The sequence below is a fragment of the Asterias amurensis genome, chromosome 17 (genome assembly GCF_032118995.1).
Source record: "Asterias amurensis chromosome 17, ASM3211899v1".
In the NCBI taxonomy this organism is placed as follows: domain Eukaryota; kingdom Metazoa; phylum Echinodermata; class Asteroidea; order Forcipulatida; family Asteriidae; genus Asterias; species Asterias amurensis.
The window spans coordinates 7,223,486-7,249,276 of NC_092664.1; the positions used below are offsets into that span (position 1 = coordinate 7,223,486).

A 25,791-nucleotide genomic window follows, 5' to 3' on the forward strand; every position below is an offset into this window, starting at 1 on the left:
TTGAAAGGTTAGAGGTCAACTTTATGCATATTGCAGCAAGATGTATTGTTCACTAGTGATCTCCTCAAAGTCCTGTCTAAGTTCAACCAAATCTTTTAATCAACTCTCAAGTATACCTTTTTTTCACCCTCTTGTGCCAATTTTGTGCAACAACTGCAATAGAAAATAAGAAAGTTTTATTGAACTTGATGGTATGGTTAATAGATTTGTATTTTGCTTTATTTTCCATTAAAAAAGGTATGACTATCAGCATTTTCCTGTATTCTAATTATTTTTTTCAGCTGTTAAAAACATTTTTTCAACCATGAAAGGCCTGTTTTTTATTGCGTTATTTATTGTTAACGATGCACCTCATTTCTCTTAAATCAATTATCATTTGTTATTTATAAACTGCGCCAATAAAGTATCTAAACACTTACAAATGGTCAGATATATCGGAACCTGAAATAGTATGCCAAAAAATAATTATTCATTTCTATTCACCGTTAATTTCTGCACATTTTGACACATCTTATGTTGCGCTACGATGTTGTTTGGTGGATTTATGGGCACTTGAGTGGCTTAAGGTCGAATTTCAAAAGTTGCAAAAGCCCCTATTCGAGCTAAATCGTTGTATTGTGACGAGTAAGATCAGCGTTTCTTTTGCCCGCCTTTTATAAATGATTTGTTTGTCGCGTTTTGGATAAATCGGTTGCAATGAACATCAGCAATAATTGTCAGTAACCAAGCAAAGGGGTCAAAGATGGGAGGCATACAACAAAATGGGTTAAGAGCCAGAATCCCTGATTATGGTAAGACAGGGAAAGGTGTTTCAAGATAACAGGAAAGATGGCTCAACTGACCAAACAGGAAAGAGGACGGATCGTTGGTTTGATAGAAGCCGGTATGTCGATTCGAGCTGCAGCTCATCAAGTTGGAACGTCACCAGCGACGGTCAGTAAAATGGTGGAATGGCTACCAAGCTCAGGGAAATGTGGACAACCTGCCAATGAGTGGCCGCCCGAGTGTGACTTCTGCAGCAGAAGAAAGTGAACAAGTCCATCAAGCCTGACACCACTCTCGAGGGATTGCGACGCACCCTGATCAGGAAATGGCAGGGGATTGACCAGGGACAGATCAGATGTCTCGTTTGGAGTATGAGAAGACGACTCCTTGCCGTTAACAGTGATGGAGGACACACCAAGTATTGAGGACAGGATATCAGCAGTTTTAGAGTTAAAGATACGGCCATAAACTTCCTGGTCAAGTAAACGAAACGAGTTTGTGTCTTTTGTCTTGATTTTGTCTGTGTGTGATGCTTGTGTGAGTTCCCTTCTGGAATTGGGGTGAATAGGGGCTTTTGCAACTTTTGAAATTCGACCTTAAGCCACTCAAGTGTCCATAAATCCACCAAACAACATCGTAGCGCAACACAAGATGTGTCAAAATGTGCAGAAATTAACGGTGAATAGAAATGAATAATTATTCTTTGGCATACTAATTCAGGTTCCGATAAATCTGACTATTTGTAAGTGTTTAGATACTTTATTGGCGCAGTTTATTTTGGTGATAAAATCAAGCACGTTGTGTCAATAGAAGAACAAATTCTGTTTGTATCGCTTGGTTTACAGTTTGAATTATCGTCAATAATTGATGAAAAAGGTAGAAAAAACGTCATGATGTCGTTTGAAATGTTCCTGATTTGTTTTGTGCGATGTGGAAATTATCTAATCAATTATTTAGAATTTGTTGGAACCACAAATTGTTGCTGACGGTATTTTAAATAATTCATTTTTGTTTTACCATTAAAGTGTAATAGCGCCCTCTATAGCTTAGTGCTAAATGTTTAGTAAGCTAGGGTGTCAAGATTGTATGACTTCTGCCTAGCCGGCCTGCTGTGAATGAATGAATGACAATTTACGTGGATGAGTCTGGACGGAGGAATTATCTTTATAATTTGTCACATAAGCCACATTTTTCAATAGTTTTCTAAAATTTCTATTTGCTGTTGTGTTGGGAATATTTTCTTGCTGGAATTGTACCAAGTCTTGAGGTATGTACGGAGTGGAAACACTTATATGTCATGAATGTGTTCCTTTTTTAATAACTTTTTTTTCCGGGCGATCGGCGGATGTGGGGGACATGGACGGTGGGATGTCACGTCGAATTCGTCAGCTGTTTTTCGGCCATACTCTTCGCTCTCGCTCCATGAACGACAGCAGAACCAAACCATAATCTAACGATTCTGTGGGCTGAGTTTTTATCTTATGCAATGTTCATCTTGAACTTCATGTTTCTTCTTGACATTTTGTTTGCGCTTGATTTAATTTCTGTTACTTTGAAAATGTAAACTGACAGAACGACATTGGAGTTAGATGGCAAACCAAAAGCTCGCTTTTCCTTTCTTTTTCTCAACAAAGCTCATCAAACTCATGAAAAGATCAGATGATACAGTCAGTACAGTCAGGTGTGTGTAGATCAGATCATATTCTCCTGTCCTAAAAGCCCAGGGTTGACGGTGTAAATAAAGGAATGAGCTTTTCTACTTTGAATCTCTAACCATTGCTCTGCTAGTAAACTGTAGAACTTGTAAGTAGGCATAATGAGTTTAAAAAAAAGTATTTTCAGGTCTCCAGTCAAGTTTTTGTTTTGTATTTTGTCTCATGAATTGAAGTAGACCACACTACATGACTACTCACTACTAGTACTAAGTACATACTCATGGAATATGCCTTTTTAAAACTTCTTTTTGAGCATGAGAGTGCTAATTAGAATTCTTCCTGCCTGTTTTATATTTTGGGTAGCCTATGTCGGAGGTCAATGAGTAGGCCTGTGCTCCTTCTACTCTAGAAACTATAAAAGGCTCCCCTGTGAGCCATAGTTTCTAGAAGTAGGCCTAGGCATGATATAGACGGGATAGGGGTAGTTGCAATGGAGGGTTACATTATCGCATTAGATATAGGGGCTACATTGTTGTCGACAATTGAAGTTGTACATGTACATTGTATTTTTGTACGTCATACATACATCTAGGCAATTTTTAGCTTCCCGGTCCCGGTGTTTTCAAAGCTAGACAGTTCTCTGTTTCTTCAGTTAGTTGGATGTTGATTATTTCACTTCTAGTTTGTCAGGTGTCCTGACCGACTTCCTGATGGGGCTTATATGTTTTCTGTCTAGTCAGGTCTCGCCTCTTTGATCTATTGTCATTGACATCCTTACAGTTGCTGGACTGTTATTGCAATTAATTCGAGACAACGGCTGTTATTTGTATTCAGCTGCCACTTTATCTTTCTTTTAGTTTATGTAGGTCAAATTGTTCTTGTGAAATTACACGACACTTATTGTGCCGTGAACTCGCATTAGTGTTACTACTGTCCAGAAGAAGGGTTGATGACAAAACATAACACAGCGTAGATTTCAGTAACACTTGGTACTATTAGCATAGCCACTGAATTGTCCCAATATGCTGGACTCCCCCGCTTTTTTATCCTCCGCATCAGGAAGTGATGATCTTTTGAATAAAATTAACATTTTTCTGTACAACTGTACAACAAATTTGCGAAATGTTAACATAGCTAAACAGTTTTCTCCAACCACTGTTGGATTGCCCGATAGAACTGAGCCTGATATGATGCATACTAGCTGCGTCTAAGTAAGGCCTACTATTGTACTAGTCCTGACTGTTTTTTGACCTTTTCTACTAACAGCAGAAAGATTGTGATAATAATTGTGCCTTCACTCAGATAAAAACTTGTTCATGTTTTTACCAATCAGTAAACTTCTTGCTTAATGCTTCAGTTTGGGAAGGGCAAGGGCATCAAGTTATTTTTACCTGGAAAAGGGCATTTTATGTATGAGGAAATTTCTACTGGAACATTTGAAGGGGCAAAAAGGCAATGACCAGGGCAGGTGGGGCAGCTGCCTTTGAGTACCTAGTCTAGTAAAAAAATCTAAAATTTTCTGTCAGGTGAGGTTTTTATGCATGTTTACGTGTAAATCTCTTTTGTTGTGGTCGACAACTCAACATTTTGATCAGTTTGCTCTGATCGTCTTCAGAAGGATTCTTGACTCTGTTTTTGGATGCTGCTCAAGTACGTAAGTACTGCTGTGGAGATTGGTAGTTGGGCTTGGCTCAATGGTGCCCAAAGGAGGGATCATGAGCAGGTTGATAAGCTGGGCTTAGTAGCTCGGTAAGCATGTAGGCTTGATAGATGTAGATGAATATAGTTTCTGTATTTGCTATATAATAAATAAATCAGGTTGCAATGAATACATGATTTGATGGCTTCAAATTGTGTCCTCCCAGGAAAATACGCTATTCTGGTTACAAAAACATACCTTTATTATTAATAAAGTACACCTCAAGAAAAAAAATTGTGGTTTTGGCTTTCTTATTTGTGACCCGCTTTATCAAGATGAGGAATATCAAGTAAATTTCATTTTTGAGTTCATCATAATCCCAACAAGCAAATCTTAACAATTTAAATAAAATAAAAATTATGATCATACGACCTTCCTTTCTGAAATAGTGTGGAATTTTCAATTACCTTGACGCTAAATTTTACGACCCTTTTGGAAAACACCAGAAAAATTAATTTTTAAAAACGTGACGTCTCAAACTCTCATTAAAATAATTTATTTTACGAAATGAAAACAAGGCCATAAAATGTCCCCCAAAAATTATTTTTCCACTGAATACATACTGTGTACATAGACCCAAAATGTATCTGCTTTTTAAAAGCATTCAGAATTTGCAATTTATTTTTACAAAAAACAAAAACGATGAAAATTTTCACACTATAATATTTTTCTGTTGTCGTTTTTGCATTCAGTAAAATTAAGAGTTTCAGACCTTTAGCAGTAAACCATAAATCAATAAGTTCACCTCCCAATGTAAATTGTATAAATTAAAATGATTATTACAATTATATTTCTGGTAATGAAACCAATGATGCCTCATATTAGTAGTGAACTTAATCAATGTAGCTTGCAAGCCTGAGGAAACCTGTAAGCAAGAGTGCTTGCTACACACGTATCTGAAACAGAAAAACCAGGGATAACCCATGCTACTTGCACTTCTATGATAAGTTCTGTCTGGGTTCTAGTGTGTGTACTACCAATCATTAATTCACAAGACTAATAAACACTTATTTTAGTATCTATTAGCATTTTGCTCAAGGATACAGTGCTCTGACCTACTGGGACTCATACCCCCATCTGCTGATCAGACAGAAAAAATATACAAAAGCTTTGAGTCCCGTGTTCTCAACCGCTCAGCCTCGACCTGCCACATAAACAAGCAGACTGTATCACAATAATTACTTGCATAACCACTCAAGCTCGCAAGCTGATGTAAGCCCAGCTTGATTTGTACATGTAATGCAATTAGTTTAAGCATTAAGAAATAGCTGACTGATTCATTATCACATCGTGGTTGGATTGATAAAATTTAATCCCTCTGAATAACCCCTGAATAATCCCTGAACAGGCATTTGTCCAGTATCTCTTCTCTGTGTTGACTTAAGATTTATATAGTAGCCTTGTTTTAGAGCTTGAATCGTGAATGAATAACACTCAACATTGGTAATTGGCAAACACCAGTACAGTTTGTATCACGCAACAAATTATATGAAATAACAAAACCATAAAGTCTTAGATAGAAGCTATGTATATGTACATGTACACATCTGTCATTTTAGTCTCAAGAAAGTTGCAAGCCCCCTAAAAACCACCTCAAACTGGTTTTTAAATGCCTCGAAATTGTGTGGTTTACTTTTTACCTCGTCTTAGATAGAAGCTATGTATATGTACATGTACACATCTGTCATTTTAGTCTCAAGAAAGTTGCAAGCCCCCTAAAAACCACCTCAAACTGGTTTTTAAATGCCTCGAAATTGTGTGGTTTTCTTTTTACCTCGTCGACTAACACGGTCAGCCATTTATGGCAGTCAAATTTTTGGCTCGCATAAATGGCCGACCGTGTTAGCTCGCGACGCTAAAGGAAAACCGTGCAATTTTGAGTGATACTTGTGTGGATCATTATTATTCTACTTTTAAAACATCTTTCTAACCATAGCATTTCATAACAAACGGTTTCAAGTGCTTTTTCTAGACCAACTCGTACGATCCAAGGCAACGTGCTCCTTTAACAAACACAAGAACGCCAGGCTTGTTTGGTCTTGATTTTACCAGCCCGACACTAACATTTCTAGCCTTGGGCCTGCAGTCCAGTGTTAATTTCTAGCCCTGTGGCTGCGCAGCGCGCGTATTCAGTAACTTGGTTAGAGTTCAGATTCATTTATAGAAACAGGCCTGCTACATGTGTACAGTTATGACCATTCAATCCCCAAAGTGTTATAAGTTAAATATGTGAATATGTTTTATTCAATCTTACCAATGTTGTGCACCCGCTTTCAGATGACACAGATCTATGTTTGCTTGATTACATAACATACCATGATTTACATTAATAGGCATTAAGACTAGCAGTTCTTATTAGCCTTTATGTCAATGTGCAATGTACATTGTACCATATTCTCCCTCCCGGATTGTACACTGGAGGGCTTACATAGTGGTTAGATAGAGATTAAAGGCCCATTCACACGAGCGCTGCAAACGAGGGTCCCTGGTTAAGGGCGCCAGCCGTCTGTCACCTTTACCGCGTGCGATTTTTTAGCGAGCATTCACACGACACACACACACACACACATGTAAACATACGTCCCTCGTTTGGGTAGGCTTGACTGCATGGACTAAAGTCTACAAGCAAGAGGTTTGAGTTAAAACAAAAACCTTACAGTTAAAAGGAATAAAATAAATCAATTTCATTGAAATCAATTTCATTTTAAGTCACATTAAATGTAGAATATTTTACAAACATTTGCGATAACGTAACTCTCATCCCGGCGGCCGGCGGGAAGGGGGTTACGTTTTCGAAGCTAAAAAAGGAAAAACACGATTCAAATAGCTTTTGGGACGTTAAAAATGCTACATTGTTGAATGGAAATGCTTTATAGATATGAAGTTATTGATAACACATACCAAATAATGAATTAAAACATCGAAAAGCTTAACCAAATGACGTATTCTGCTTCCGAATGAATGATGTTTTTGCTTCAAGGTTTGAGCTTGTCTTGAAATGCAGCGATCCAGCGACGTCGAGTCATGTTCGAGTCGAAGAAAAACACAAAATTCCACGATTCAAATAGAGTTTTTGACGTTAAAAACGCTACATTGTTGAATGAAAATGTTTTGTAAATATGGAATTATTGATGAGACATAACAAATGGTGCATTAAAACATCGAAAAGCTTTGCCAAAAGACGTATTCTGCTCCCGATTGAACGATGTTTTTGCTTCAAGGTTTGGACTGGTCTAGCATCCGGCCACAAAACCTACCAGCCAAACGATCGTTGTCCAGCGTTGAGCAGATATACATCACGTGTATGTACATGTACATGTAAATGCATGCTATAGTTCACCCATTTCTTCCTCCATAGTTCTACACGTGTCAACGCAGCGGTCCCTCGTTACGATCGCAGGCATTCGGTTCAGACGATGGCTCCCCGTGATTATAACATCGATGCGATTTTTTGGAGGAGGTCTCGATCTGTGTTATGAACAACACGGGACCCAGGTAATTTCGTAACATACATAGCATTCACACGACGTGGATTTGCGATTTCATAACATCGATGTTATGAAATCGCACGGGACCCTCGTTTGCAGCGCTCGTGTGAATGGGCCTTTAGGAATTAGGTTTTTTGTATTCAGATTGCTATCTTGTTTTATACCGATATTGGAATTCCAAAAAAATCTCTGGCACTAGATTGAGGTCTAAAACCGAAATAATCTCATTTCCTTTTCACATCTTGCTGATGTTTTTAAGAGGTTTATAATTGGGAAACTTAAAGGGGCACATTGCCTCAACACCTCTCAAAATTATTATTATTATTATTATTTATTTGACCTCAACAAATACAAGTACATCAACAAGCACAGCAAAAGTTAAACGAAAAGCAACGAACCAATCAAAATAATAATGTAAACAATAATTAATCAAGCAAAAAGCACACAATAAATGTTGCTGTTTGGAACATTATAAATAATGCAAATCTAGATACAAGATTTTCCAGGCCTGTATGATTCGTTTTTGAAAGGGCAAGGGCACTAAGGAATTTTTTCTTTAAGGGCACCCTATAAGGAAATTTGAATTTCTACTAATTAGAGCATTTCAAGGGCACCAAGTCAATTGCCAGGGGGCAATGAGCATGGAGGCAAACCAATGAAGTATCAGGCCAAGTTTTCTCAACGATTCCCTTTTATTCAAACCTTGAGTCCCTATTATTATATCAAGCTGTTCCATAAACTGATTATTTTTTGTATGATGAGATAACAATATTAATCAAACTTCAAAGCGAACTATAAAACTGTCATGGAAACAAATCATAGCAGAAAATGAGCTAGTGATAACAGTGTTTTATTTGCTGTGATCATGTATCAAAAATAACAATCCACATGCAACCCAGTACGTTCATGGATCCTCTGAGGTACTAGATGTGCTTGAATTACATGATTTTGTTCCAGTTAAAAAGTGACATTTCATACTAGTGCTGTCCTCAATAGAATTGAACAAATTAAGCAGAACTTCTGATTTGGGTTAGTGTTTATTTCAACAACTGTATTGGACTCTTAGGAGTTTGTCTGGGGGTGTCATTGACCTGTATCATGCTACCACCATCTTGGTCATGTCCCCTGTATCCAACTACCGTGACAGATGCTAATCTTTGTAGTACAAAATGGAACCAGAATATTTCCCCCTTCCAGTCATGGTTTGGTTACATGTATACATTTTAATGGCTGAAAAATCGAATGGCTGAAGCGTGATCAAAGTAATTTTGCACTAAAGTCTATGAAGAACTTTTGAAAGAGGTGTAGTAACCAGAGGGCTTGGCCTCTTTGACCCCATGTACATGTAATAGACCCTTCCCATGAGTTATGTAAATTGCACATAGCGCGTGCACTCTAACGTTTTGGTTGGCAAAATGAGGGAACATCGCGCTGTTCTGTACACAGGTAATGGCTGCGTGATGCAGGCGTGATTGCGCGTCTGCTTTGTGCACAACTCTATGGCGTTTGCCAACCAACAGGGTCTGTACGCATGCGTGAATGTAATTAGCATATTTCATGGGAAGGGTCCATTCCAGGCCTGGTTTGCGGTAAGCAAAGCAAATAAGTAAAGATTGATCACATTCAAGTAGCACCTTAATCATTGTAGACAAATACTTGACACTGAAGGGTGTTGACAAAACTCGATATTGTAGGTTCTTATAAATGCATACTAGCTGTATGCTCGGTGCTTCACAGTAGGCCCGCAGGTGGAAAAATTGAAAATGATGGATCACATGTCAAGAGGTGCGCCAAGGTCAAATTCAATTTTATGAGGACTCGTTTCCACAGATGCAGTCCTTATGAGAGTTGAAAGAAGACTACAGGTCTCTAACCATGCTACATGTATATAAAGCCTCGCGTTAAAATGTTTTAAAATGCCCTTTTTGTGTTTTTTATAACGCAAATTTTCAGAGCGGAATTTGAAACATGACGTCAATGAATGTCAATAGCAAATTGTTCTGTCGTTCCAAGGATTATTTTTTCATCAGTCAAAAGGTAAAATTCAAGGCTGTTTTTGATTGGATATTATGGAAATTCAGTATTGAAACTAACAGTAATCTGTACAAATATGTGACGCATGTAAAATACATAATGAATTGAAGGGATGCCATTGCATGTTTTTGCAGGTCTGCTGCTTCATTGGTGAAAGGGCAAGGTCTCCGTAGCCAACACAAATCAAAAGAGATACATTTTGTTTGGTGACTTTCGAAAAACCTCAGGCTGGGCATTTTCTGATTAAGTTGTAAAGTACATGGGTCCTGATGCCATGGTTTTAAACACCAATATCTCCAAGAAATTCTGCTAGTATTCAAAGGGTGTGTTTTGACAATCATTTTGCAGTCGTGTAGGAACATCCGTAAATTGTGCAGTCATGTGTAGAAGTAGGTTGTGCCATGACCTTGAGTTCTGATGGGGCGATACAGCTACACAGTAATTGCAGTCATGTCTGGGTTTAAACTGTGCTATAGTATCATTGTGTGATATGATGAAACTGGTGGCACTCAAATGCAGGGCGCTCTCCTGTAGGTCAAATGGGTGTCGCTCTTTGTCCCTTAATGTGTCTGTCTGGTGAAGCTTTGCATTGCCATTGTTTAATCATGGTTTACTTCTAAGATGGTGGCAAGATTTAAAGTCTGCTAAAAAAATATGGAAGTCGTATTCATGATAAATGCGTTTATACAAAAAATCTTAGATTTCTGATCTGTGGTGTTTGGGTTTTATAAGTCATTTGTACATGTTCACTGCATCGACTGGTTACATGTTAAGACTGGTTCATAGTCGGTCGCTCGATGGAAATTTTTACGTGCGACATAATTAATAGTCACTAAAAACTGTGTCTTTTTTATTATCGTGCGTCAAGATATCCGTCGCGCAACCGACTATAAATCGGCCTTAAAGCCAGTGGACACTATTGGTAATTGTTAAAGACTAGTCTTCACAGTTGGTGTATCTCAACATATGCATAAAATAACAAACCTGTGAAAATTTGAGCTCAATCGGTCGTTGAAGTTGCGAGATACTAATGAAAGAAAAAAACACCCTTGTCACAAGAAGCTGTGTGCTTTCTGATGCTTGATTTCGAGACCTCAAATTCTAAACTTGAGGTCTTGAAATCAAATTTGTGGAAAATTACTTCTTTCTCGAAAACTACGTCACTTCGGGGGTAGCTGTTTCTCACAATGTTTTATACTATCAACCTCTTCCCGTTACTCGTAATCAAGAAAGGTTTTATGATGATAATTATTTTGAGTAATTACCAATAGTGTCCACTGCCTTTAATGCAGTCAGTTGAATTTGTATGGTATGTGTTGCATGATTGGGTTGAGACTGGTAAGATGCATGTTTAACTGTTATAGCTGGAGTAAGAAGTGAATTAAAAAGAATAGTTTTGCAACACATGTAAATCATGTATTCAGGATTGTGCTCATAAATTGAGCGCTGGGAGGGTTTTCATTTTTTCCCATACTGGTCAGGCATTACCAAGTGCTGTTCTGTGCCAACCAGTGTACAGTGTACTGCAGCTACAGCCTTTTCTATTGTCATAATGCAAGATTGGGGCCAGTTTGGTAATTGAAAGTCAACACAAGACAAGAGTCATGAGTATTTCGAGACAACTTCATTTCACATGACAACAGTATTTAATTCAGAAGGAAACAAGGGACAATTTGTAGCAATTGTATGAACAGCTTTTAGCATTGACATTTAATTGCCTGTCAGTACCAATTATACCAATGCACTATATAACTGTTGGTATCTGACATTAATGATTGATGTACTGTTTGATGCTGTAGACAGTTTTCTTTTCAATTGAAATGTCAACATGGTCAATGGCCTTTCCACAGTGGATGAATCTGTTCACAGGATAACAAAGAGCAGTTCCGCATTATCCCCTGTTGTATAATTTGTTTACAATATAAACTACATGAATAACTACAGTTCACTCACACTTTCCCCAGTTCAGTGTGTGGTATTCAATGAAAGTTTGTTGACCTTTCATTGTCTGACCCCCCAAGTTAGTGACAAAAAATACTTGTATGGTTAGAATGCTGCAGTTGAGTTAATTATGTAAGGCATAAATGACTGTACATGTACCTGGTGGATTCATAAATACAGCATTATTTGACTAACATCTGTTACACTATACACAAGTGGGTGTAGAGTAGCATGTACTTGAACTCCCACATGTTTCCCTTTGAATAAACAATGGATGCATTTGCATTTTACAGTGACCATCCTGGTAGTTGTAATCATCCATGTTAATAATTGAGTGAGTAGGGTTTTTGTACTTAATGCATGTAATGTAGGACACATAACAGATTGTACACAGATTTACATTAAACCATTAAACTTACACGGTTTGAAGATAACAATGGAAGAAAGTTTCTCTTAAAATATTACTTGCTGAGGTGATGTAGTTTTTGTGAGATGAGTAAAACAATGTCGCGAATACGAAATTGTCTCAGGAGACACAAATTATTTCAGCATGTACTATCGTATTTACGCAATTCTGAAAAAATTGCTCTGTGATTTTCACTTTTGTTCTCAAAACCTTGACTGATGAAGCTGAAACTTATTATGACATGCACATTCATTCACAGTAAGAAGGGATTTGTGTTATCAAACCCAAGTTTATAAATGTACATGAAGGGGCATTTACATTGGTAAAGACCCCAGAAAAGAAATTGAAAAAGGAAAGGTACATGTACATGCGTATCTCCCTTAATTAGCAGTTGTTTGCTGGTCAATTGCCAGTTTAAACTCACAAGAACCAGTCAAAGTTCACTTCATGTAGTCCAGTATGGCTAGTTTAGTATTGACTCATGAATCCCTATTTGCATGAAACTTGGACAAGTGCATGTAATCAGCTGAAAATAGAATTAGCTGTTGCAACCAACTTGCAACCGCCTGGACCTATGGTTTTAAATTTAAAAACGTTGATGGCCAAGCATTTCCACCCCAGCAGAGTCTTTCTTGAAGGCCAAGTGTAAATGCTGACAGACTAAATGAAATTACTAGTAAGGTAACTAGTCCTACTGGTCCGTTACTAAACTGTAGGGCAAACCCTGTGTTTTTGTTGGTAGAGTAGATTCGTTCTCGCCCAATCCAATAAACACACCATGCGACCAGCCTTTGAAAGTTGCAGCAAATATTTCCATGTCATGTTTTAAGTTCAGTTATAAAACAACAATGGGTAGATCCTGTTTTGTTAGTGATTTTGTGCACGCTCATGGGCTTATTTCCAGTCAACTAGTAAAAATGTCACCATTGGATCATGTTTTATCAAAAGCAGTAACAGTATTTTGGCAGAGTTTGTTCTCAATGAATTTATTTTGGGCTTGTTTCTGCTGTGGTAATCATATTTTAGTACAAATGTATGTGTAACTGTGATTTGGGGGTGCTATTTTCTGAGAATCTGTGATTTGGGGGCCTTCAAATGCTATTTCAGAACAAGTAACTTTGACTTTGGGGGCCAAAATGCTTTACTTTCAGAATAGGCATGATAGGAAACCATTTCAGGGTACTATGTATTTATAAATATGAGGAATATAGGTCTTATTTCAAAAACAAAGCTCTGCATACAATGTACCTTGCGAGAAAAAAATATTGAGTCGGTACAGTACACCCTTCGGGTGTGATAAAGGACTCATTTTTAATTTTGTTAGTAAAGGAACACGTTGCCTTGGATCGGACGAGTTGGTCTATTAAAAGCGTTTAAAACCGTTTGTTATGAAATGCATATGGTTAGAAAGATGTTTTAAAAGTAGAATATAATGATCCACACAAGTATCACTCGAAATTGCACGGTTTTCCTTTTACGTCGCGAACTATCACGGTCGGCCATTTATGGGAGTCAAAATTTTGACTCCCATAAATGGCCGACCATGTTAGTCGATAGAGTAAAAAGAAAACCACGCAGTTTCGAGGCATATTTATGTAGATCATTGTATTCTACTTTTACAATATCTTTCTAACCATATACATTTTACAACAAACGGTTACAGAACGATTTTCAAAGACCAACTCGACCGATCCAAGGCAACGTGTTCCTTTAATGTACTTTGGGTTGGCAGGCATTAATCCTTTTGAAGAAATAAAAATGCAGGCCTACATATTTTTAATGTTATTGGATTAAAACTGAAAGTAATGTATACAGTAGACTGAATCCGCACCACGTGATTTCAGCTACTACCATTTCTGTTGACAGCAGACACAACACTGCGGCTTTTCAAAAATCTGGGTTAAGCCTCTGCTAAAGCTGTCAATTGACCCTATTTCTGTCTGCATTCAACGACTCATGTCATTGCATTTCTGCATTTATGTGTATTATTATAAACAGTTTTATGTTATATTGACTGCATTATGTCATTTTCTTGTATAAATTGCAAGATAATTACCATAATTTTGTGGTTTAGTGATAGTTTTAAGCGTCTGGGAACATTCTTAATGGATTTGACACATGTGTTTTATTATTATTATTATTATTTATTGTTATAATAATATCAGCAATGGAAAAGCCAATTTGTTAAATGTGTACACTTAAGCACATAACTTTGGTTTTTACTATTGAATTGAATTGAATTGAATTGAATGGCTTATTCGTCAAGTATATAAAAATACATGAAATTTACAATCCTATTGTACAGCAACATATAAAATATTAAAATGTAAAATTGCCACAAGAATTACCACAATACAACATAAAACAATAACCTTAATGTAAGTAAAAATCATTAAAGTTTATATAAACAAACAAACAAACAAACAAACAAACAAACAAACAAACAAACAAACAGTCAAACGCTAAAGCATGATTGGGTAGTGGACCCCCTCCCCAAATTAAAAGAGGCCAAATTGCACAGGAGATGCCAGAAAATCAAATAAAACAATAATAAACAATTAAGGCAGTACATAGGGCTGGATGCATTACAGTTATCTAATAAAATCACAGTTAAAATTATGGATAGCAATAGGTAAAAATGAGTTCTTGAACCTGTTAGTCTTAAAGGCTTAGTTGACAGATCCTACACTAGATTTGTTGTGAACAATCAGTGGGTAAAGGGGATGTGTGTTGTCAGACAAAACACAGTGGAACTTACTCATAAGTCTATTCTTAACTAATTCCTGAAGACCGTCATTATCTGAACCAATAATCCTACTGGCTTGTTTGGTAATGCGAACTAGTTTTTGCCTATTAAAAACTGAAAGTGAATTAAACCAAGTGATTGCACAAAAAGTCAACAAGGATAAAATAGTACTTTAAAATAGATTAAGAATCCGGGTGTTATCATTAAAATACTTCAGCTTCCTGACAAAAGGCCCATTCACACGAGCTCTGCAAACGAGGGTCCCATGCGATTTCATAACATCGATGTTATGAAATCGCAAATCCACGTCGTGTGAATGCTATGTATGTTACGAAATTACTTGGGTCCCGTGTTGTTCATAACACAGATCGAGACCTCCTCTTAAAAATCGCATCGATGTTATAATCATGGGGAGCCATCGTCTGAACCGAATGCCTGCGATCGTAACGAGGGACCGCTGCGTTGACACGTGAAGAACTATGGAGGAAGAAATGGGCGAACTATAGCATGCATATACATGTACATGTACATACATGTACATATGTATATCTGCTCAACGCTGGACTACGATCCATTTGGCTGGTGGGTTTTGTGGCCGGATGCTAAACCAGCCCAAACCTTGAAGCAAAAACATCGTTCAATCGGAAGCTACGTCATTTGGCAAAGCTTTTCGATGTTTTAATTCACCATTTGTTATGTCTCATCAATAATTCCATATCTAAAAAACATTTTCATTCAACAATGTAGCGCTTTTAATGTCCAAAAATCTATTTGAATCGTGGAATTTTGTGTTTTTCTTTTTTTAGCTTTGAAAACGTAACCCCCTTCCGGCTGGCCGCCGGGATGAGAGTTACGTTATCGCAAATGTATTTAAAATATTCTACATTTTATGTGATTTAAAATAAAATTGATTTCAATGAAATTGATGTATTTTATTCCTTTTAACTGTAAGGTTTTTGTTTTAACTCAAACCTCTTGCTTGTAGACTTTTGTCCATGCAGTAGGCCTACCCAAACGAGGGACGTATGTTTACATGTGTGTGTGCGTTTCGTGTGAATGCTCGCTAAAAAATCGCACGCGGTAAAGGTGACAGACGGCTGGCGCCCTTAACCAGGGACCCTCGTTTGCAGCGCTCATGTGAAAGGGGCTCAAGTACAACCGTTGATTACTATGTTAATCTTGATACCTTTTGGTTTTGTTCGTCTGTATTGATGTTTGTTTAAAACTTGAAATCTTACCTAGAGTATGATTTTGTGCCCCACCCAGTATGGAGGCAGTTGTGTTTGGTGCTGGATAGGGGCATGGAATACCTTTCCCTATTGTGTATTCATTGTGTGCTCGGATTCAGAATCTCAGAGAATTCCCGAGTCAGAAGTTCTTTTAAAGAAGATTTCATAGGGGGTGGGGGTTTAATTCGGTTTAAGAGTAAATTAGTGTGTTTGGGGAGGGGGTGGATACTCATGGTATGGTGCACCCCTCCCTCTGCTATTGTGTCTTCATTGTTGTGTTCTTGGAAACTCAGGAATTCTCTTCTTAGTTAGGGGTACTTCTTTACAAGAAGAAAAGTCTTAACATCTGTTGGATACTACAGAGCTCTGTCTGTTGCCTTCTAGTGAAGAATTAGGCCTACTTCCTTTTTAAACTTTACTTCAGAGGGGGCTGTTTCTCACAAAGTGAAATACTATCAACAGCTCTCCATTGCTCGTTACCAAGTAAGGTTTTATGCTAATAATTATTTTGAGTACATGTATTATTAGCAATAGTGTCCAGTGCCTTTAAATACAGTTTAGCTCACTGCCTATGTAAGGAAATCCTGATTAAAATAATGATAATTATTTACTTTAATTAATAGGATTTGAGGCGTTGCATGGTGAGGTATCAATGTATATTTGGTTTGCGGTAGCACCATGTGTGTATCTACTTGCCAGGTAGAGTTGTTCTTAGGGAACTGTCTTGCTTTATTCTACTGCCGTGGAGTAGATAATCGGAGGTTCGGGAGACTTCTCAGTTCTGAAAAGAACTGTCCTGCTTTTTAACTATTACCAGGGCGAATGGTCAGGAGACTGACGATGACTAGAGCAAGCTAGTCGAAACGTTGAGACCAATTTCAGAACTGACTCCGCGGCAGTACAGTTAATTACGATCCTATAAGCTAAAGTAGTAGTCCAGTCTAATTTCTATACCATCCGCCCTGGTAATAGTTAAAAAGCAGGACAGTTCTTTTCAGAACTGAGAAGTCTCCCGAACCTCCGATTATCTACTCCACGGCAGTAGAATAAAGCAAGACAGTTCCCTAAGAACAACTCTACCTGGCAAGTAGATACACACATGGTGTTACCGCAAACCAAATATGCTTTTAATTATTAGATCGACAGATTCCTCCTGTACTGGTTTGATGTACAAATGTGTACCAGTAACATCTCTTTCTATCTCCATTCAGTAAATAGAGTTCAGCAAGATCTCCCGACTATTAAACCCTCTTCTGATTGACCATTTTTAAATACATTGTAATTCACAATTCATTTCTCACATTTGCCGGTAGCTCGGTACACACTCATCAGTTTTACCATTGATTCAGAGTGTAGGACTACACAAACATTGAAGTCATTTAAAGTGATATGTTAAATGGTGTAACACTGGTGCCTGAACAATCTACCAGAAAGGGAGATTTTTACCACTGATGTTAATTTGAAGCATATTTGCCTGCATGATACTAAGGTCATTTAGTGCAATTTGATCAATGAGTGGTCTTCTATGTATTTGCTATAGCCAAAAGAGAACTTTTCTTAGTTAAACATTTTATTTGTTGATCATTTGTTAGCTTTTTCTTGATCTTTACATTCAATAACTCTTGGTGATAACGCACATTCGTTTGAGTGCTGCATAAATTTGGCTTCAACCATCAATCCTGATTTTTACCACCTCACTCAGTTCGTCAGTCAGGGGAAGACTGACTGATTAAATGCATATTTTTGCCAGAGAACAAAATATTGGAACATACTGTGTAGAACAGTGCAGTCTGTAGTCTTTAACCTTTCTGGGTAGAGTCACCTTTAAAGACACTGGACACTATTGGTAATTGTCAAAGACCAGTCTTCTCACTTGGTGGATCTCATCATACGCATAAAACAACAAACCTGTGAAAATTTGAGCTCAATTGGTCGTTGAAGTTGCAAGATAATAATGATCAAAAAACACCCTGGTTACACAAAGTCGTGTGCGTTCAGATGCTTGATTTCGAGACCTCAAATTCTAAATCTGAAGTCTCGAAATCTAATTCGTGGATAATTACTTCTTTCTCGTTAACTACGTTACTTCAGAGGGAGCCGTTTCTCACAATGTTTTATACTAGCAACAGCTCTCCTTTACTCATTACCAAGTAAGGTTTTATGCTAATAATTGTTTTGACAATTACCAATAGTGTCCACTGCCTTTAATGTCCATTGCTGCATGAATAAGTATCTTAATTGAAAGTGATTACCCAAGTCTGGTCTAGCAAAGAATGATTTATGTTATTTATTATTTTGACATCATGTGTAACATGTGCTAATGATATTATCCAAGGACACATTATCCATTATTCCAGTTTGAGTATCTTTTGGATGAAAGACCTGAGTTTGTTTCAAGTGGTCATGGTGGTATGGTCAGCCATTGTCTTGATTGGGTATGGATGATTGTTCGGGAAAGGTCATACTTCATTTTGCATGTTGCCTAGAGTTTTTAAATCATGGTTCATTTTTGTGGAGCTCCTTTTGTAGAATGAATTATTTTGTTATTTCCTGTGCCAACATTTGGAGTTATTTAGTTAACTAGTAATTCCACTAGTCCATAGTTCATAAAAAAATATTTCATTTGATTTGTATTAACACCGAGAAAGCCAGTTAAACGTCTTTGGAGATGACTGTGTGACCTGTCCTCGGGTGTTGTAAATGTAACTAACCATTTTTGGCCATTTAACATTTAGGAGCTTCAAAAGCTATTTTATTGACTTTGACTATACTTTAGATGACAGATTTCTCTTGTACTGGTTTGAAATAGATTTATGTACTATTAATGTGTACCAGTAACATCTCTTTCTGTCTCCATTCAGTAAATTGAGTCAGGCAAGATCTGCCGACTATTAAACCCTCTTCTGATTGACCATTTAATACATTGTAATTCACAATTCATTTCTCACATTTGCCGGTAGCTCTGTACACACTCATCAGTTTTACCATTGATTCAGAGTGTAGGACTACACAAACATTGAAGTCATTTAAGTGATATGTTAAATGGTGTAACACTGGTGCCTGAACAATCTACCAGAAAGGGAGATTTACTGCCGACGTTAATTTGGTGCATCATTGCCTAAATGAGGCTAAGGTCATTTAGTGCAATTTGATCAAGAGTGATCTTCCAAGTAATTGCTATAGCAAAAAGAGATTCTTTTTCTTAGTTAATCATTTATGTGTTGATTTTGATTATCTTTCAAATTAATACAAGTTTTTCATTTAGTGACCTTTTGACTATTATGAGCATGTACAATGTAGACCTGAGGTGACGATTTGTACTTTCCATGTGATGCCAGGAACATGTTGACCAACTGTCACCTTACATCATTTACATCATTGTTCCCATAAATTATAAAAAGAGAGACCTAATTCCAGAGATGGTCCTAGCAGGAAATGTAACTGGTAATTTAAGAATTGTATGTTTTTGTATTATAACAAATATATAATCAAAGTATTTTTAAAGTAAATTTGAAATATCGCCCTGATTGTTGCACAAAATCTCTGTGGCTGAGAGATGCAAGGTTTGCAGCTCTGGTACATAAAAAACCGATACCCTCACTGATCATTATCTATAGTATGGGTACAAAAACATGTAGGCCCCTACATGTTTGAATAGTGATTCTAAATCCATTTGTTTTGGATGTTTATTTTCCAGCTGCGTAAACTCGAGCTCTCCCAAGCCTTAGAGAAGTCACGTATCCTCCAGGATGGCCTGCAGGCCTTAGCACAGGAACATCACAACTTGGAGCAACTGTCCAAGTTTTCTTCTCACAGTGGGAGTTTATATGATGCCAAGACGGAGGCCAGCAACGCAGAAAACCCTTGTGCTGAGGTAAATTAGAAATGAATGTTCAGGATTTAATTCAAGATGTATACAAATTTATGTACATGTTTGCCTTGAAACGGTCTTCACACTTTTCACGAGAATCTTCCGGTTTAAACCGGAATTCCGTTTTTTTTTTCCTTTCAAATTGTGGTCTCCGAGTTCGATGTGAATTTGCTATAAAATTCGGGGGGTAGGTTTTTGAGGGTATACATTTGGATTTCTCTAATCCCTCTTCTCTAGTCAGAAAATGTAAGTTAACCTTTGTAATTGTTATTATCGCGGATCCACACGGCGTTCATGAAAAAACGGCACCTAAAACAATAAATTGCCGTCCAGCAGCTGGCCCAGTTTACGGCTTGTGGTCTTCCTGGCATCGCGCATGCATGCAGCAGCAGCGACAGATGTATAAACTTGCCTCATTCCTCGCTTCGTTTATAGTGGTACGGTTCGATAATGTTTGCGTGTAATGCGCTTGCTGCTGCAGCAAAGATAACACGTGTGGAGACAAGTCTACTGAAAAAACAATGCACGTGTTTTGCACCATATGTACTGTGTACGTGCAGGTTTGTACACGAACCAATGAGCGGCGCTGCACGAACCTGAGATCGCCGGCAGGCCATGGAAAACTGGTACCTGTTATTGCCTCACAACCAGCGAAAGATATATTGGGAACCATCGAACACTCGTTCCAGTTATACCCTATATATAGATGCTGAAAAACAACCTCTTTCTCAAAAACACATCGCTCTCGCCAAATATATATATATTTTTTAATGTGCGTCGCCGACGGATCAGTAAATAAAACCACAAACATTTAATTGCAAAAGAATTTCTTTTACACAACCGAATTTCAAATCAAGAACCTATAAAAATGGTTGTTGGTGAGAAAAAAAGCATTTCCAAGGGCAGAAATAAAAATAAAAATATTATTATTATTTTTGTTTTCCATTTTTTTCTGGAATTGTAACAAAATCGCAAGCGAAGCCAAAATTGTTTCGAATTGTTTGAGCTTTACATTCCTTATTTTCCCTTAAACCTATTATTTTTGTTAAAAGAAAGGAAAAATCATCAAAAGTAGCTCACTTCTACCTGGAAAAATAGGTGTCAGAAATGCATCAGAGACCACCACAGAGCTTCTAAAATTCCCAGGGCCCTTAACCGGGCCCTGGACCCCAGGCGTAAGGGACTTCGCGCTGCGCGCTCGTGATGTGTGCTTTGCACACAAAGTGATGGAATACTGACATTTCAAATCAACTGAATTTTTTTCCTGTGTTTTTATCATCACCCATTCTCATGCCTGTTTATGTCTCATCATTCGGCATATACTTGAGTCCATGGCTGCCTTGTCCTCAGAATATAATAGGGGTAAATTTGCTTAGCACAACAAAAGTTTACTTAACAAAAATAGGTTACCAGCTAGAATACTGTGCAGATGCGACTGGTCATTTCCCCGGTCATTTCTGGCGTTACAAAGAAATTTTTTAAACAGAATTTTCTGCTAAACAGCTTTATGAAATTGGGCCCTGTTTGCTTTCAATCGCCGTTATTCTCATCCTATTGTTGGAGCTTATAAATTGTGAGGTGCAATCAAACAAATAATGGTTAAGTGTCTTACACAAGCATCAAGACCTGCAGCCTCACACGAAAGACCAGGATTAATCCTATCTTGAGTTAGGACGAGCAACTAGTCCTAACTTAGGATTAATCTTAAGACTTTCATGTTATAGTTCAATGCTGTTATAGTTCAATGCTGGGACCCGTCCCATTAGTCCTAAGATTAATCCTAAGTTAGAAAAAGTTTGGTGAAATCGACGGCAGGACTGGAACTCGCACTCTGCTCATCAGAGCGCTTGACCATTTGAACACGAGAAACGGGAGCAACATTTGTAAGCCCTACAATGTATATCGTTTTTTATCATTATTTTTGTGCTTTTCACCATCCCAGGATCTGAGTGAAAGGGCATCTCTTGATTTTGCCGACGCCCTGAGTGACACGGACAGTTTTCACAGTATGACGGACGGGATGCAGAGTTCCCTAGAGAGGTTACAGGTCTCTGACCCGACCCCTGAAAGTCAAAGGTCAGATAAGAAGAGTAAAGAAGAAAAGATGTCCGAGGAGTCCAAGACGATTGCGAATGGAAAGACAGATATAGTAATACCAGGCTGTGCAAGGTAAGCAGGGTTATTGTTCTGGCCTGGAATTTCAGGGAGGTCATATAGCCTCTGATGCCCTCGTCTTGGCCTTGGTGCCCCTTCATAAGTTTGCCCCTTCAAAAGTTTCCATAGACTTCAAGATTTTCCAATGGAAGTGCCCTTTGCAAAATGAAAATGGCCTTGCACTCTGAATGATGAAATTCCTGACCTGGTTGTTTAGGGGAGGGGGACTTCAGTTCAAACTCACAAAAAAATCATAAAGAAACCATTTAGAATGCGCCAGATTTAAAAGCTATGTACTACTGCTGTTACAACACCAAGTAAACCACATTGGGCAGATCCACCGTTCAAGTAATAATAATGATAATTGTGGCTTCTTATATAGCGCACATGTCAGTCACTCAGTGACGCTCCTGGCGCTGTAACATACAGTATTTCCTGCAAGATGTAATATTTTACAAGGTGCTGTGGAGCTATTGTTGCCGATCATGTACAAGTATGATAGCCCGCAAAAGAGGCATTAACTCATAGAGCAACTGGTCCCCTCTCATTCTTCTTACATCTTGTTTTTATCTAACTGTATGCAGTTGAGGATGACCATGTAAAGAATTGCATTAGTTACTTGCGTTTTGACATACGCGTCCTGAAAGTTTTAATCACGCTTGCACGCAAACTTGGGTGCCAATCTGTGTTTTTGTTTTCAGTGTAGCCCTACCAGGGGTTACTGACGAGTTGTATCAATATGGCGTGCTGCATCGATATGGCGCGCTGCCCATGATAGCAAAATTTTAAACAAAATGTATAACTAAGTGTACCAAAAATTATAATTTTGTAAGTTAGCATCTAATTCTGATGTCTCAAAATCAAATTCAAATATTTCAGTGGAAAGTATTACTTCTTTCTGCGCTACTTAAGAGGGAGCTGTTTCTCACAATGTTTTATAATATCACTGGCTCTCCATTGCTTTTTACCAAGTACGTGTTCATTTCATTTCATTTCATAATTGGTTCATTATTTTAAAAACAAATTCCTATGGCGACCAGAGGTCGAATTACAGGAAAATATACAGAGATTAAAAAATAAGAAAAAAATTACACTATTTTACATTATTTAAGAAATAATTGATTAAGGAGAGACAAATATTTACAATGTATAAAATAAATTGTTCTGAAAGTTGTGGGAAAACAAAAAAAACCTGGAAAAAAAATATTGCTGGCACAGTCAAAGGGCGCATAAATAGCTACAACTATTTGAGTAATTACCAATAGTGTTCATTGCCTTGAAAAACAAAATACCCTTAAAAATGCCAAATATACATATATACCAGCAAAAAATATTGGGTCCAAGTGTATTTATTAACTTATTAAATTTAATGTTTCAGAAATATAACAAGTAAATCACAGGCGCTATAAATCATCAGTGGTGCTTTAAAATCGCATTAAATTCAGTTTAGACAGGAAGTCATTATCTACTATACCATCAGGAACACCAGGACAAATTATTTGTGGTTACTAAAACACCATCAGGCTTACTAGTCCAGCAGACATGTAACTGAAAATGTTAAAGGTGAAAGAAACTAGAGTTCTGGGTCAAGTATCATGACTGCTAGAATTCTGCATGTTCAGCCCGTGTTAAAGTGTTGTGCTTTGCGCGCGTTGAAAGCAGAGAATCCCACAGTGAGGCCCGTTCAGATTCTCAATGTTTTTCAAAGTTGTGGGTTGGTGCTACATGTACGTAGGTCAATAACTGATGGTCAAAATTCAATTAATTTATATTTGTTCATTATAAAGTAGAAATTTAATACAATTTATTATACATGTTACAAATGAAAAAGAAGAAGACAAACTAGCTGGTCAAGATCGTCAATGTTAATCCAAAGTAAAAGTTGTTTGTTTAAGGGGTCTATGTACTTTTTCCTAACACAAAACACAATGTCCACAGATTTAAACTAAACTTACACAGTTTAAAGATAATGATAGTAGAAAGCTTCCCTGGAAATTTTACTTACTGAGGTGCTGTAGTTTTTGAGAAATGAGAAAAACAAATAATTTTCATATCAGTTTATGTAAAATCTTATTAACCAGTTATGCTATGTTTATGGTATAATATCATAACTGGTTAATGGGTTTTTACATGCTAAAATAATTTTCGTCTCACTGACACAAAAATTATTTTGTGACTTGTTTTACTAAATTTCCAAAAACCACGACTTCAGCAAGTAATATTTTATGAGAAGCTTTCTATCATCATTATCTTCAAACCCTGTAAGTTTAATGTAAATCTGTAGACATTTTGAAAAAGTACCTGAATCCTTTAAGCCAGGAAATCCCATCAAAATACTGAATGTTGGAGAGACCTTTGATATAGGGGTGGTTCCAGGTCATACTTAAAAGAAGTTGCAACCATTGGAATAAGCTGATATCATGCCGGCAGAAAAGTGGTACCCTTCACAATGCACTTTTTTCTTGTCAATCATTATTTTACCGGTTTATGATTAAAGGCAGTGGACACTATTGGTAATTACTCAAAATAAATATTGGCATAAAACCTTTCTTGGTGACGAGTAATGGGGAGAGGTTGATGATATAAAACATTGTGAGAAACGGCTCCCTCTGAAGTGCCATTGTTTTTGAGAAAGAAGTAACTTTCCACGAATTTGATTTCGAGACCTCGTATTTAGAACTTGAGGTCTCGAAATCAACCATCTAAATGCACACAACTTCATGTGACAAGGGTGTTTTTTTCTTTCATTATTATCTCGCAAGTTCGATGACCGATTGAGCTCAAATTTTCACAGGTTTGTTATTTTATGCATATGTTGAGATACACCAACTGTGAAGGCTAGTCTTTGACAATTACCAATAGTGTCCACTGCCTTTAAAAGAAGTTGCAACCATTGCAATAAGCTGATATCATGCCGGCAGAAAAGTGGTACCCTTTACAATGCACTTTTTCTTGTCAATCATTATTTTACTGGTTTATGATTAACCCTAGAAAGAGTTTATCATACAATTGTTTTTCAAGCGAAATTGTCTGAACAAATTATCTGAAACAAAAATTCAGTTGTGTTTTTGAACGAAATATGACATGTTAATATGGAAAATATTGGAAATATGTCATTTCAGGACATGACCTTTACTTTTCTGATCTCTTTTTTTTAGTGAAAGAAGGTTATATCTTGCAGCCGATTGGCCGCTATGGGCATTTTAGTTACAAGCCGTTTCTGGCCATGGTCTTTTAGAATCTACATACTATGTACTGTACTGTCATTGGGTTTCATTATGTTTTGTTTATTCTTCATTTTCTATCGTATAATGTTTTCATTTTGTGTGGGCGCCTTGATTGGTTTTCTGGAAAAGTGCGCATTATAAATCCATATTATTATTATTATTAAAAACAAGAATCCTTTTGATCATCATTCCCTGGCCCTAAAAAACTTCAAACTCGTGACAATTTCAGGTGGTAGTGACGCATTGTCATGGACCCAATATGCTGGTACCATCTACTTCTAATTGTTTTTTATGCTTGTATTTATGTGAGCATTTGTTTTGAACCAAGAAATTTACAATGTAGTGTAGCCAAAAGCAGAAGAAAATGCACTCATTTGAAATTCAAAGGAAGTTCCACAATGAAAGAAAACCAATTTATAAAGAATTAATAATTAAACACAACAACAGTTTTTGAGTGCTTTTACTACTGTACTACTCTAGAGGTAGACCCTATTGTAGTGATCTATTTTTCAAAGGCAAAAACAAGGAGTCATACAGTGTACTAGGTTTAACCATGTAGAATGTGTAAAAGCAATC

At 37.2% G+C, this 25,791-nt stretch overlaps 1 protein-coding gene across 3 annotated transcripts in view; it reads left to right on the plus strand.

Annotated features, from left to right (window-relative positions):
• Positions 1-25,791, plus strand: part of LOC139949457 (oxysterol-binding protein-related protein 1-like) — a 54,099-nt gene that overhangs the window by 13,630 nt on the left and 14,678 nt on the right. For all 3 annotated transcript variants that reach the window (XM_071947800.1, XM_071947802.1, XM_071947803.1), the window contains 2 exons: positions 19,661-19,837; positions 21,777-22,003. In XM_071947800.1, coding sequence (XP_071803901.1) covers positions 19,661-19,837; positions 21,777-22,003 — 404 coding nt within the window. The remainder of the gene's footprint in view (positions 1-19,660; positions 19,838-21,776; positions 22,004-25,791) is intronic.